We start from the raw sequence: 12,376 nt of genomic DNA on the forward strand, positions 1-12,376 counted from the left end.
GTTTGAAGGAAATGGAAGGGAACTATGGAAATTCACTGAAAGCACAAAATCAGGAAATTAGAAAGCCTTGTCAGGTAACTAACTTCCTTGGAGCCCCTATGAACACTCTCACTGCACATTCCCTGGTGCACTAAGTGCTGTTGCACACATCTGAACTGCAGTTCATTCTTGGGATGCTTAAGCACAGATCATGTCTTGCATGTCTTCATAGCCCTGCCACACAACACTGTACCAGGTGCACAGCAAACAGCCAATAATGTGTTACATCACCAGGCCTTCTCAAAAGAGATGGGCATGCCTAGCTACTCAGGAAGCTGAGATCTAATGATAGAAGTTCAAATCCAGGGCTGGGAAGGTGGCTCAGTGGTAGAACGCTTGCCTTGCATGCCTGAGGCCCTGGATTCGATTCCTCAGCACCACATAAGCAAAAAGAAAAAAGCCGGAAGTGGCACTGTGGCTCAAGTAGTAGAGTGCTAGCCTTGAGCTGAAGAGCTGAGGGACAGCACCCAGGCCCAGAGTTCAGGCCCCACAACCAGACCCCAAAAAAACAAAACAAAACAAAATCTAAAAACAGAAAAGAAGTTCAAATCCAGCACAAACAGAAACATCAATGAGGCCCTTATCTCTAATGAATCAGCAAAACCCCAAATTGGAGGTATAGCTTAAGTAGTACAACACCAGCCTTGAATGAAAAAGCTAAGGGACAGCACCCAGGCACTGAGTTCAAGCTCTAGTACTGGCACAGAAAGAGACAAATGGAGGATGGGGGGAGTAAAGTTTTAAAAAGAATGAAAAAAAGAGATTCTTGACATTGGAGAACTATGAACGCCCATGGACTAGGTGATCAAGGTCAAATTGACCATAAAAATACATCAACTTTGTGCTAAGAATGGCATATACTTCTCTAGTTTTCTTCTCCCAAACCCATGTACTTCCATCTAAAATAAAAAACACACAAGATGAATCTCAACGGATTCTAAGGCATGTCTGACTAGGGCTACTCAAAACCATCCAAGCTGCCCCCAAATAAGGGCAGTGTCAGAAGCTGTCACAGCCAAGAGGAGCCCCAGGTGCCATAGCAACTCAATGTGAAGAGGTTTCCTGGAAGGATTTCACAGAAGTAGAAACAAGCCTGAGAAGACCAGAGCCCAGCTAAAGGCTCACAGACAGAGCAGGAACCACAACCTTCCCTCAAATCCTCTTGATGAAGACATTCTCACTGACAAGGCCTATGTAAATTTGTCATTGAATGCAAATCCTCCTTCTCTTGAACACAAGTCCTGTATAATTTGGCACTGAACCACCTCATGGACCACAGAGCACCATGTAGCAAGAGTCAAAACTGAGGCCCAAAGCGGGAACCAGTGGCTTTCCAATTTCTAGTTTAAGATCTAGTGCTCTAGTGAGGTTGATGCTTCCACACTGGCCAGATCCAAAACTCTCCTTGCTATCCTGGACACACCAAGAACCAGTTTAGGACTCTTGAATAAATTTCTGTCAAATCCCAGCTTCTGGTCTTTGCTAGCATTGTGGCTGGTGTGGTGCAAGGACATATGTGTAGAAAGTGGTTTGGTATTTAGCTACATGTCCTTTTGCCATGGGTCACTATGCCAGGGCTACACAGAAAGTCCATCCCTGGCAGGGTAAAGATCCAGACATAAACAAACAGCTTCCAAGGGGCTCGGAAGGTGGCTCATATATATATGTGTGTGTGTGTGTGTGTGTGTGTGTGTGTGTGTGTGTGTGTGTGTGTGTGTGTGTGTGTGTGTGTGTGTGTGTGTGTGTGTGTATGTATATATATATGTGTGTATGTATGTATGTATATGTATATGTATATGTGTACGTATATGTATATGTATATGTGTATGTATATGTATAGGTATATGTATATGTTTATATGTATATATGCTTAATGGCCAGATGCTAGCGGTTCATACCTGTAATCCTAGCTACTCAGGAGACTAAGATCTGAGAATTACAGTTCATAGCCAACCCAGGCAGGAAAATCTATGAGACTCTTATGTCTAACTAGAAAGAAATGTAGAAAATGGAGGTGCAGTTTTAGTGGTAGAGCACCAGCCCTGCATGAATAAAGGTAAGTTTACCATTCTTGTACACATGAAAACATTCAGGTCCCAGGCCACTCAGCTATAGAAGGACAACTGGGAGTTGTGAATACAAGCTAACTTTAGAACTCAGGGCTTGGCTCTCACCCTGCTACACTCCCAGTCAAAGCAGACTAAAGAAAGATGGAGGACCTCAATAAAACCATCCCTATGGCCATGTATTGTGGCACTCAGGAAGCAGAGGCAAGAAAAATACTAAGAGTATGAAGCAAACATGGGCTAGATAGATGGATCCTGTCTTAGAAAAACAATCCTTGTGCACAGGAGAAGCCTAAGGACTATGGGAACCTGTCATTATTAGCTCAATGAACAAAAGGATAAACTTTTAGAAAGTAACCAAGATCCCTATATGAAACTGTGGACACAGAGGCCTCGCTTTGCCATAAACTGTCTTTCTGGCCTTCATTCCTTTATCATTTAAATGGCCCAAATACCACCTTCTGGTTGTTAAGACAACTTTGGTGAGATCACTTATGTGAAAAGTTCTTTGAAAATCTCAAAATGCTGTATAAATTGTGTTATTAATTAGAATCCCTAAAAATTGTCTGAGTCAAGTTGCTAAAATTCATTCTCTCAAGTCCCCTTTACAGGGGTAGAAAAGAGGTGAAAAGAGATGAAAATAACTTGCCTAAAGTTCTAACACTGAGAAGGAATGTTATATACACGGCAGGAAGTCTGGAGTGCCATTTGCTCTTCCTGCTTTCCAGTCCATCCCATTCACCACTGTATACTTGCCACAGCACCTGACAGCTGTCCCAAGGAAAGCCAGGTGGGAAGAGGTATGGGTCAAAAACCGAAAAAGGCCCACCCTATCCTTTCTTCCTACTATAGTCCTCGGGCTTAAACACAGGGGCCTGCCTGGGCACTGGCCCTGAGCTTTTGTGATCGAGGATAGTGCTCTATTACTTAAGCCACAGCTCCACATCTGGCTTTTTTGGTGGTTCATTGGAGATAAGAGTCTCCCAGATTTTGAACCACGATCCTCAGATCTCAGCCTCCTGAGTAACTAGGATTACAAGCATGAGTCACTAGCTTCTGGCTCTGACAAGCCCAATTTTAGCTGTACTCTGCTGGTATGGGAGACAGGGAAAGCTCTACTTTACAGGCCAGGAAACAGAGGGTCCAGGGAGGTTAAATGTCTGGCCTCCTGAACTCAGTCAAACACAGCAACGAAACAAGCCAGGCACCCGTGGCTCATGCCAGTAATCCTGAAAGATTGAAATTGGGGCTATGTCCATTTTACAACTTACTAACTGCTAATTCTGCTTCTGTAAACCTGCTTGCGCTAACACTGACTCTTCCCTTCCCAGAAATAAGTTAAAAAGTTACAAAGTTCAGATGCAGGCCCAGGGACAAGGTCTGCAAACATAGATAAAGAACAAAAGAGTATGTTCTCCTGAATTCCTGTGTAAAAACTCATGGCAGGGGGCTCAAGACAAGGACCATCTGGCGAGCCCAGCAAACTAGGTCAAATGTCAACCAATCGCGAGCCTGGAACTATGTGGACTCCCCTCCAGAGAAGCCTCCCCCTAGGGAACCAACTAGTTTTCAAGAAGTGTCACAAAAATTCCCGTGCAGTTGATTTTTAAGCTGAACCAATCCTGGGGAGCCTGGGGTCTTATGCTAATCCTGTGGTTTTTGTCTTTAAAAGTGTCTGTAACCACTGCTCGGGCTTCCAGTCTGCCTTGGACAGAGAGCCCATTTGCGCAAATGCCTAATAAACTCCTTTTGCTTGTTGCATCTGCTGGTTTGGAGTCTTGGTTCTTGGGGTGCCCTCCCATTGAAGAAAGCATCCCAGTGAGTCTGGGGTCTTTCAATCCTAGCTACTCAGGAGGCTGATATCTGAGGATCAGGGTTCAAAGCCAGCCTGGGCAGGAAAGTCTGTGAGACTCTTATCTCCAATTAACCACCAGAAAACAGGAAGTGGGCTGTGGGTCAATTGGTAGACCAATAGCCTTCAGCTAAAGAGCTGAGGGACAGCGCCCAGGCCCAGAGTTCAAGTTCCACCACTGACCAAAAATCAAAACAAAAAAAGAAGTGATGAGCTAAATGAATAGACATATAAATTATATATCCTCCTCATTATGATTCTTACTAGTAGTATTTTATGTTGTGTCTTCCATCATCTAAGAAAGCTGAGGAAAATTCTGCATTCACAGCTACAACTTCTCAAAAACCTAAGAAAAAGAAGAAAAACTGGGGCTGCTTTTTGTTTGGCCCTTCCTTCTCCTATCTCTATTCAGCAGAGGGCAGCAAACAGGAAGTATGGAAAGATCAAAGAGTGAGAAAGAGAGCCACATGGAGAAACAGCTACACATTGATAAATACACACCCACCCACACACAGCAAGCAGAATTGTTTAGCTTCCTCTAGCTTTCAAAGTATGAACATTCCACCTCCTCCAGCTAGGAAGGGCGGGGGATGGGGGAGGGAGGGGATGTTGGAAGTTGAAGAGACAGAAGCTCTTTTTCAGCTCAAGAGATTTTCAGTGAGCATGCATATGAGAGAGCGGCAACTCTCAAAGCAGGGAGAGGAAGGCAGCCACAGAACTGACAAGATAATTCTCAATGAAGACAGCTTTCAACTACTCATCTTGAGGCAACAAGGCTGGCAATCCTAACACCCAAGCTCTGCCCAGTGAGAAACTGAGGCCCATGCCATTGGCATCTCAGCCCAGGGGTGTCAGAGAGTGCTGATCTACAGGATGCAGGGTCAGTGCTCCACAAGGACAGGGCTAGAGTGGCAAAGGGGTGGCCTTTTGAGGGTCAAGTCTAGTCCCCACGATATTGGCAGGGATCCGGCATGGACATCTGTCAGCCTCTTCTCAACTATCTTTCCCACCCCCACAACCAGGAGTAGCCAGCCTCTCTGTGTAAATGCTCTTTCCATATGACCGGGGTGGCCCAAACCCATCCCTAGCTCTAAGGTAGGATAAGTCACCCAGCACAGCCCATCTTCCTGACTAGTGTGATTGTGAATGAATCCTATCATAATAAACACATCAGATCCAAAGTGGACCAATAAGATTTAAACAGATCATGCTAAGATAATAGGAAAAGACATTTCTTGTCTTTTCTACAGAGGCCACAGATACAGATTCTCTCCTATAGGTTCTGCATATGGATATAATATCAGAAAGCGTTATCATATTTTACCACCAAGGTGAGAAGGGATGAGAGGAGGACAGAGTGCTCAGTCTAAGATAAAGGCAGAACCAATAGAACTCAGAGAGAAAAAGCCCATGCCCTGACAGTCCCACAAACCTCCAGATCATACCATACCTGAAGCCAACTAGAGCTAGTGGGTCTTCTTAATCATTTAAGCCTGCCTGGCTCAATTTATTACTTGCATCTGATAGTGAACTGGCCCTACTTTCCATGCATAGCAGCGACAGTGCCACATGGCACGTGTGATTTACTTTCTCTACTTTCCTATTGAAGTCCTTCAGGTTATTATACTTTCCCTTACTTTAAAAGTAAATCCAGGCATGGTGATTCAGGCATGTAATCCTAGCTACGGAGGAGGTAAAGAGTGAAGGATCAGAGTCAGCCTTAGTCAAAAAACCAAAACAAGAAGTTTGAGAGACTTCATATCAACCAATAACTTGAAGCAGTGGGGCATGCTTGATATCTCAGCTATGGGAGAAGCACAATGGCATATGTTTATCTTTCCCAGTGACAAAAGGAAGCAACAAAATCACATTGCAGGCATAAAATGAGATCCTACCTTGAGAATAACCAATCCAAAATAAGGCTAGAGGCATGGAGTAAGTGCTAAGCTCCTACTTAGCAAGGGCAAAGCCCCAAGTTTAATCCTCAATATAACCAAATTAAAAAAAAATTATAAGCCAAGTGCATATAATTCTAGCAACTCAGGTGACTGAGAGCAGGAGGACACAGTTTAAGGCTAGCAAGGAAGCTGGGCGCCAGTGGCTCACGTTTGTAATCCTAGCTACTCAGGAGGCTGAGATCTGAGGATCACAGTTCAAAACCAGCCCAGGCAGGAAAGTCCGTGAAACTTATTTCCAATAAACCACCAGAAAAACGGAAGTGGCACTGTAGCTCAAGTGGTAGAGTGTTAGCCTTGACCTGAAGAGCTGAGGGACAGCACTCAGGCCCAGAGTTCAAGCCCCACGACCGACAAAAAAAAAAAAGAAGAAAAGAAAAGAAAAGAAAAGAAAAGAAAAGAAAAGAAAAGAAAAAGGCTAGCAAGGGCAGAAACATTCACGAACCCTCATCTTAAAAATTAACCAGCAAACCAGCACAAGTATATTTATTGCAGCATTATTTACAAAGCTAAAATATGAAACCAACCCAGATGCCCCTCAGTAGATGAATGGATCAACAAAATATGATATATAGAGAGGGGGGCAGAGAGAGAGAGAGAGAGAGAGAGAATGGAATTCTATGCCTCCATCAGAAAGAATGACATCACCCCATTTGTTAGGAAATGGAAAGACTTGGAAAATATTTTTTAAGTGAAGTAAGCCAGGCCCCAAGACACATAGGTCCTATGGTTTCCCTTATTTTAAATAACTAGTATATGTCTAGGACAAGCAGGAAAGGTGAAAAGCTATGTACATACGACCATATAAGATGATGTTAAGCAAAAGGACCACCAAGATAGGGACACAGTGATTTTTCCTTTCTTGCTATTGTTTTTAACGTATTTATAATGTACTATGTTTTTTTTTGTTCTCCTCCCTGTTTTCACTGTATTTGATTCCAGTGCCCTGCATCTCATAAATACATTTTTGTAATTTGACGAGGGAAAGGAAATAATAAAATGCTTAAATAAGGATACAGGTTGACCCATTGTAACAATGAGATGTAGAAGACACAACTTCGCTGGGAGGGGGAGTTGAGGGAGGTGGAGGGGGAGCTGAGGGAGGTGGGGAGGGAAGGGAAGGTAGGGGATAAACAAAGGAGGAGGTAACAATAATGTTCAATAGGAAATGTACTCATTACCTTACTCATGTACCTGTAATCCCTCTGTACAATATTTGTACAATAAAATACATATAAAAATTACCAGAGGGGCTGGGAAGGTGGCTCAGTGGTAGAGCACTTGCCTTGTATGCCTGAGGTCCTGGGTTAGATTCCTCAGCACAACATAAGCAAAAATAAAAAAGCCAGAAGTGGAGCTGTGGCTCAAGTGGTAGAGCACTAGCCTTGAGCTGAAGAGCTGAGGGGCAGCACCCAAGCTCAGAGTTCTGGCCTCACCACCGGATCCCCCCCCAAAAAACATAACCAGAAGCCAGGAGCCAGTGGCTCACACCTGTAATTCTAGTACTCAGGAAGCTGAGATATGAGAATCGCCATTCAAAGCCAGCCTGGGCAGTAAAGTACATGAAACTCTTATCTCCAATAAACCACCAGAAAACCACAAGTGGCTCTGTGACTCAAGTGGTAGAGCACTCGCCTTAAGTTAAAGAGCTGAGGGACAGCGCCCAAGCCCAGAGTTCAAGCCCCACGACCGACCAAAAAATAAAAAATAAAAAAAACAGAGAGAAAGAGAGAGGGGGGGAGAGACTCTGCAAGCTGGATGTGTGGATGAAGTGGTAGAGCCTGGCCAAGCAAGCAAATGAGCAAATGCATGGCACTGAATTTAAAACCTCAGTACCACCAAAAATAATATAAAGTAAAGAGGCTGGAAAGAAAATTTACAAAAATGGATCTGCAAAAAAGTCAGGTATCACTAGCTACTCAGGAGGCTAAGATCTATTGATCATGCATGGTTCAAAGGCAGCCCATGTAACAAGACCATGAAACTCTGGTGTCCAATTAAGTACTAAAATTGGGAGGGAACCTACTGGGAACCAGAGATGTGGCTCATATGGTACAGCACTGGCGTTGAGCAAAATCAGCTCAGGGACAGCACCCAAGCCCTGAGTACAAGCTCCAGGACTGACACATGTGTGGGCACATACGCACACAGACACACTCACACACACACACACAAACACACAAAAGGTAGGGTTGTGTGTGTGTGTGTTTGTGTGTGTGTTTGTGTGTGTGTGTTGGGTGGGGAGGTTCCAGCAACACATGGTGTAATTAAGTACTGGCTACCAAAACTGCAGCATGAAAATTTGACTCACGAGGGAAAGTCTTTGCAGCAGAACACAGATGACTTGAAGAGCACTGCGTTCATGTCTGCATTCCTCCTGTGAGAACTCGAGTAAGTGATGTCCCTTTTTCTGCCTGTTTCCATAATGGACTAGTGACTTCTCAAGCACCTCCCTCCCACTTTAACACTCACTCAGCAAAAATCCATTTTTCCAAGTGCTACAACATGTGCTATGTACTTAAAAAACACACTATGTCAAGACATCTTCACCTACTGAGGCCACGATGCATTTCTTGGCCACAGGAACTACAAGAGACTACATCCTTTCCCCATTGAATTGTACATGCTACAAAGGTTACAAAAGCTACCTCCATTCCCCATGCCATTGTGGTTGTTGGAGAAGCAAAAGTCTCATTCAAGTCTTTCTCTTTCTGACTATGATCCAAGTACAAGATGCAGAAGGTCAGGTATACGCAAAATACAAAAGACATGCACACAACTGGGTCATACAGCTCAAACGTCATTAGAAGCAAAATTAACTGGTATAGGACATATTTCCAGTTAACCAAGTTCACTTCGAGGTATTTCTTTACATGGCTGGCTTTCCTACTTGGTTTGCAGCTTTCTGAGAAGCCAGCTGTCTGACCACTTGAATTCAGAAACCCTAGAAGCATTATGTGTCCTTTATAAATCAGATGTCTTGCCCAGTTCCAGAGATACACTGAGGATGAACTGGGTGGCAGTTCTGTGACTTACATTCTAACAGATGACAGCTAAATGCTCTTTTAATCTTCAGTGGAGGAATCAAAGAGTTGAGGACTATTCAAATAGTGGGCATGTTGCCCTCAGATAAACTTCTCTCAAATCCACAAGGAACCTAATTTTCTTTAGGACAAAAGTCCTGTCAAGACTTCCTTCCAGAGCCTCTGTGGTTAATTCTGCCAGGAAGATCAATGAGGAGGTACTGTGGGAAAGTTCTCAACAATTACCAGAGTGACAGACTGATCTTAGAACCAACTGTCAATGCTTCATAATGGTGCAGAGTGCTCCAGATAGCAGATTTCCCAGACAGCAGCATGATGTGTTACATGCATGCTCAGGGATAGTGTGGAATGAGGACTGGAAGAAAGTCAGCCTCTTCCTTCGAGGCCAGCTGCCATTCAAACAAGGAACTAACTGGGAAGGCCAAGCCCAGGGCTCTGCCTCTACAAAGAGAATAGAACACGAAAGGGCTGTGTGGAAATTTGGCAGGATCTTCTTGAAAGGCAGCAGCTGAATGCTGCATCCTATAGCACCTAGAAAAGCCTATCATTGCAAAAGAGCTCTTTGCTGCACCCAGGAAGGAGAAATTTTCTGTAAAGGAAGAACAACCAGTTGACAAGACTTGAAACACCAATCCCATTCACCACTTCGTCCTCCTCCTCTTTATGCTATTCCAGAGAAAAAGAAATTAAACAAGAATTAAAACTGCCCCATGAGCTATCCACACACTGCAGGTCAGAGTTCCAAGGAACATCCATCCAGCTGTTGCTCTCCACTCTTTCTGCCCCAAAGTCTGCTTTATTCAATCAAGACCTTCTTGTACATGTGAGTAATTTTCTTTGAAAGCTCAGGCCAAACTGGCAGTTAACCTTGGCCTCCTCTCTACACATCTAGGTCTATAGGAAATGAAAATCAGAACTTCTTTGGCACCTGCCTTAACTGAAATATGACAACTTTCTTTAGGCAAAGGCAGCCTGTCAAGAGCTCTTTTAGACCTGGTCACAGCTATTCCACAGGAGACGTGCACTTGGGCAGGACACACCCCCTTTGCCTAGGGCTTTGCCAATATAGAACCCCTGAACCTAGAGAGGCTGTCAAAGACAAAAGCCCAGGAAAAAGCAGTAGCTCTGTGTGCACTTACTAATCACATCACAGAATGCTGGCAACCGAACCAAAAGATGGAGTTGGTGGATGATAAGCACATACAGAAAGTTAATGACAAAGCCTAACACAGCTCTGGCCTCTTCACCCTGATACTGGTACAGGATAGGAATTGAAGGAGATTTCAAGAAAGAAAAACATACAAGACACAGAATTTAAGGGGGAAAAGGCTAGGCTGGCTATCAGGGTTTGAACTCAGGGTTTAGGAAAGGCCATTGCTAACTTTCCTCAGTTTCTGAACAGTTAAGATGTACCATAAAGATCAAGCCAACTCCTCTTGGATGGTTTGCAACAATTAACTAGAGCAATTGTTAAGCTCCAATTGATCCACCTTGTGGCAAAGAACTGTCTGTGCTCAAGATACCAGAATGGCCAGGCAGCAGCCTGACACTGAGGAGAAAGGAAAACCCATCAACCTCAAAAAGTCAGCCTCTTCCCTTGAGGGCAGCCAACAGTCAATTCTGACCCTGATATGAACATTACCCACTTCCCATGGACCACAAAAATCCCCTAAGCAAATCTGAAATGTCCCAATATACAAAGCAATTCAAGCATGCATAGATTTGCCAGGAGATGAGAGAGGTAGAGTGATGTGATTGAGCAGGAAAATGTTAATCCAAGCCAGGAGCTGGAAACTCACACCTGTAATCCTAGCTACTCAGGAGGCTGAGATCTAAGAATCCTGGTTTTAAGCCAGCCCACCCAGGAAAGTCTGTAAGACTTTTATCTCTAATGAACCACCAAAAAGGCAGAAGTGGAGCTGTGGATTAGGTGGTAGAGTACCAGCCATGAGTGAAAAACAAGTAAAGGACAGCACCCAGGGCCTGAGTTCAAGAGCCATGATCTGAGCATGCACACACATGCACATGAAGAAAAATGCCAATTTAGTCCATATGCATGTACACACACGTGAGACATGAGTGAGTTTCAAAGAGGCAAAAACAATTATTATCACAGTTTGGGGTACAAGATATATCTCATCCTATCAGAAAGAAGTAGAGAAGGAAGGTATGTGGGATTCTGCCCTCAGGGGACAGCACTCTGGGACATTTTGGGGGATCCTTCCACCAGGACACCTTTATACTCCGGGAGGGTCAAAGGTGGCATGTTCCTCAAGAACCAGAAATTGACTTTTCACCCCATCCAAGGGACCGGAAGCTCCAAGAGGATCTTTGCACTCACTCCCCAAGGAATTCACAGGACCTGACACAAAAATAGGACAGTGAAAGAATAGGGAAAAGGGGCAGGGTGTTCCACAGGTCCCTGTGCAAATGGCAAAACGTGAAAGGGACTGACCTGAGTAAAAACAGCAGGATCACCAGGTGGGGGTGAGGGAGGGGAGCAGAAGTGATGGGGGAACCGGTCCTACAGAAAGCCTCACACCCTGGGGATACCGGCATGTGCAAAGAGGGTACTACTCAGAAAGAGAACGCTGGACCAGGTGTGACCACAGGAGAGGGCAATGGAAAGGCGGACAAACTGTAAAGTATGGAAAATAGAAATAAGACTACATAATTGGCACTAAGGGCCCTGGGTTCTAATTCTGACTCTGCAGAGTGGACAAATCCCTGTCCTCAGAGCCTCAATTTGCCACATCTGGGGGGGTGGGAATGGAAAGAAGGGCAGACTCTTCAGGGGCTGCCTCTGAGGACACTGACAGGAGGTTGAGGAGAGAGAAGGAGCTGAATGTCTGAAGTAAAACCAGAGAAGGGGGGAGGGGGGCGGGAGCATCCCTAGCCCCACCACACCCAAGGCACTCACCTGTCCAACCACGGGGACCGCCGCTGCTCCCGACCTCCCTGGGATGCTGTCAAGCTGCCCACATAGCCCCATGTTGGGCAGGAAGATCAGGGCCGCCAGTACCAGAGCCACTGCTTGCAGAAGCCACTTCTCCTTGCCTCACAGGGGACAGTCAGCCCCACCCCTCCTGCTGGCCCCTTTGCGCAGCCCGCTCCAGGCTCTGTGCCCATGCCCATGCATGCATGCGGCAGCAGCTCCAAGAGCAGGAGTGGTCGAAGGCGCTGGCCCAGCTCCAACTGAGCTGCACTACCACTAAGTCACCACCGTGGGGGGTTATCTCCACCTCCAACACCAATGTCGGGCACAGTGGAGCCACCAGGCCTGCAACACCCTCTTACAGACTTCCTAGCACACACCTGTAGATGTTGACCTCCATCTTTTCATGAAGGGTTTCAGTCTACCCGGGGGCAACCCTGACATCCAACGTTAGGTCTCCCCCCTCCTGAGCCGCAATGGTACAT

General features: G+C 45.2%; 1 protein-coding gene across 1 annotated transcript in view; it reads right to left on the reverse strand.

Moving 5' to 3' along the window:
* The window catches only part of LOC138827406 (protein FAM114A2-like), a 73,092-nt gene extending 61,144 nt beyond the window's left edge, over positions 1–11,948 (reverse strand). The window contains exons 1-2 of the mRNA XM_070022911.1: positions 11,877–11,948; positions 11,510–11,594 (exon numbers count right to left, since the gene is read on the reverse strand). Coding sequence (XP_069879012.1) covers positions 11,510–11,594; positions 11,877–11,948 — 157 coding nt within the window. The remainder of the gene's footprint in view (positions 1–11,509; positions 11,595–11,876) is intronic.
* Between the last annotated feature and the right edge of the window lie 428 nt (positions 11,949–12,376).

This window comes from Dipodomys merriami, unplaced genomic scaffold (genome assembly GCF_024711535.1).
Source record: "Dipodomys merriami isolate MVZ:Mamm:240054 unplaced genomic scaffold, mDipMer1.0.p SCAF_1550, whole genome shotgun sequence".
In the NCBI taxonomy this organism is placed as follows: Eukaryota; Metazoa; Chordata; class Mammalia; order Rodentia; family Heteromyidae; genus Dipodomys; species Dipodomys merriami.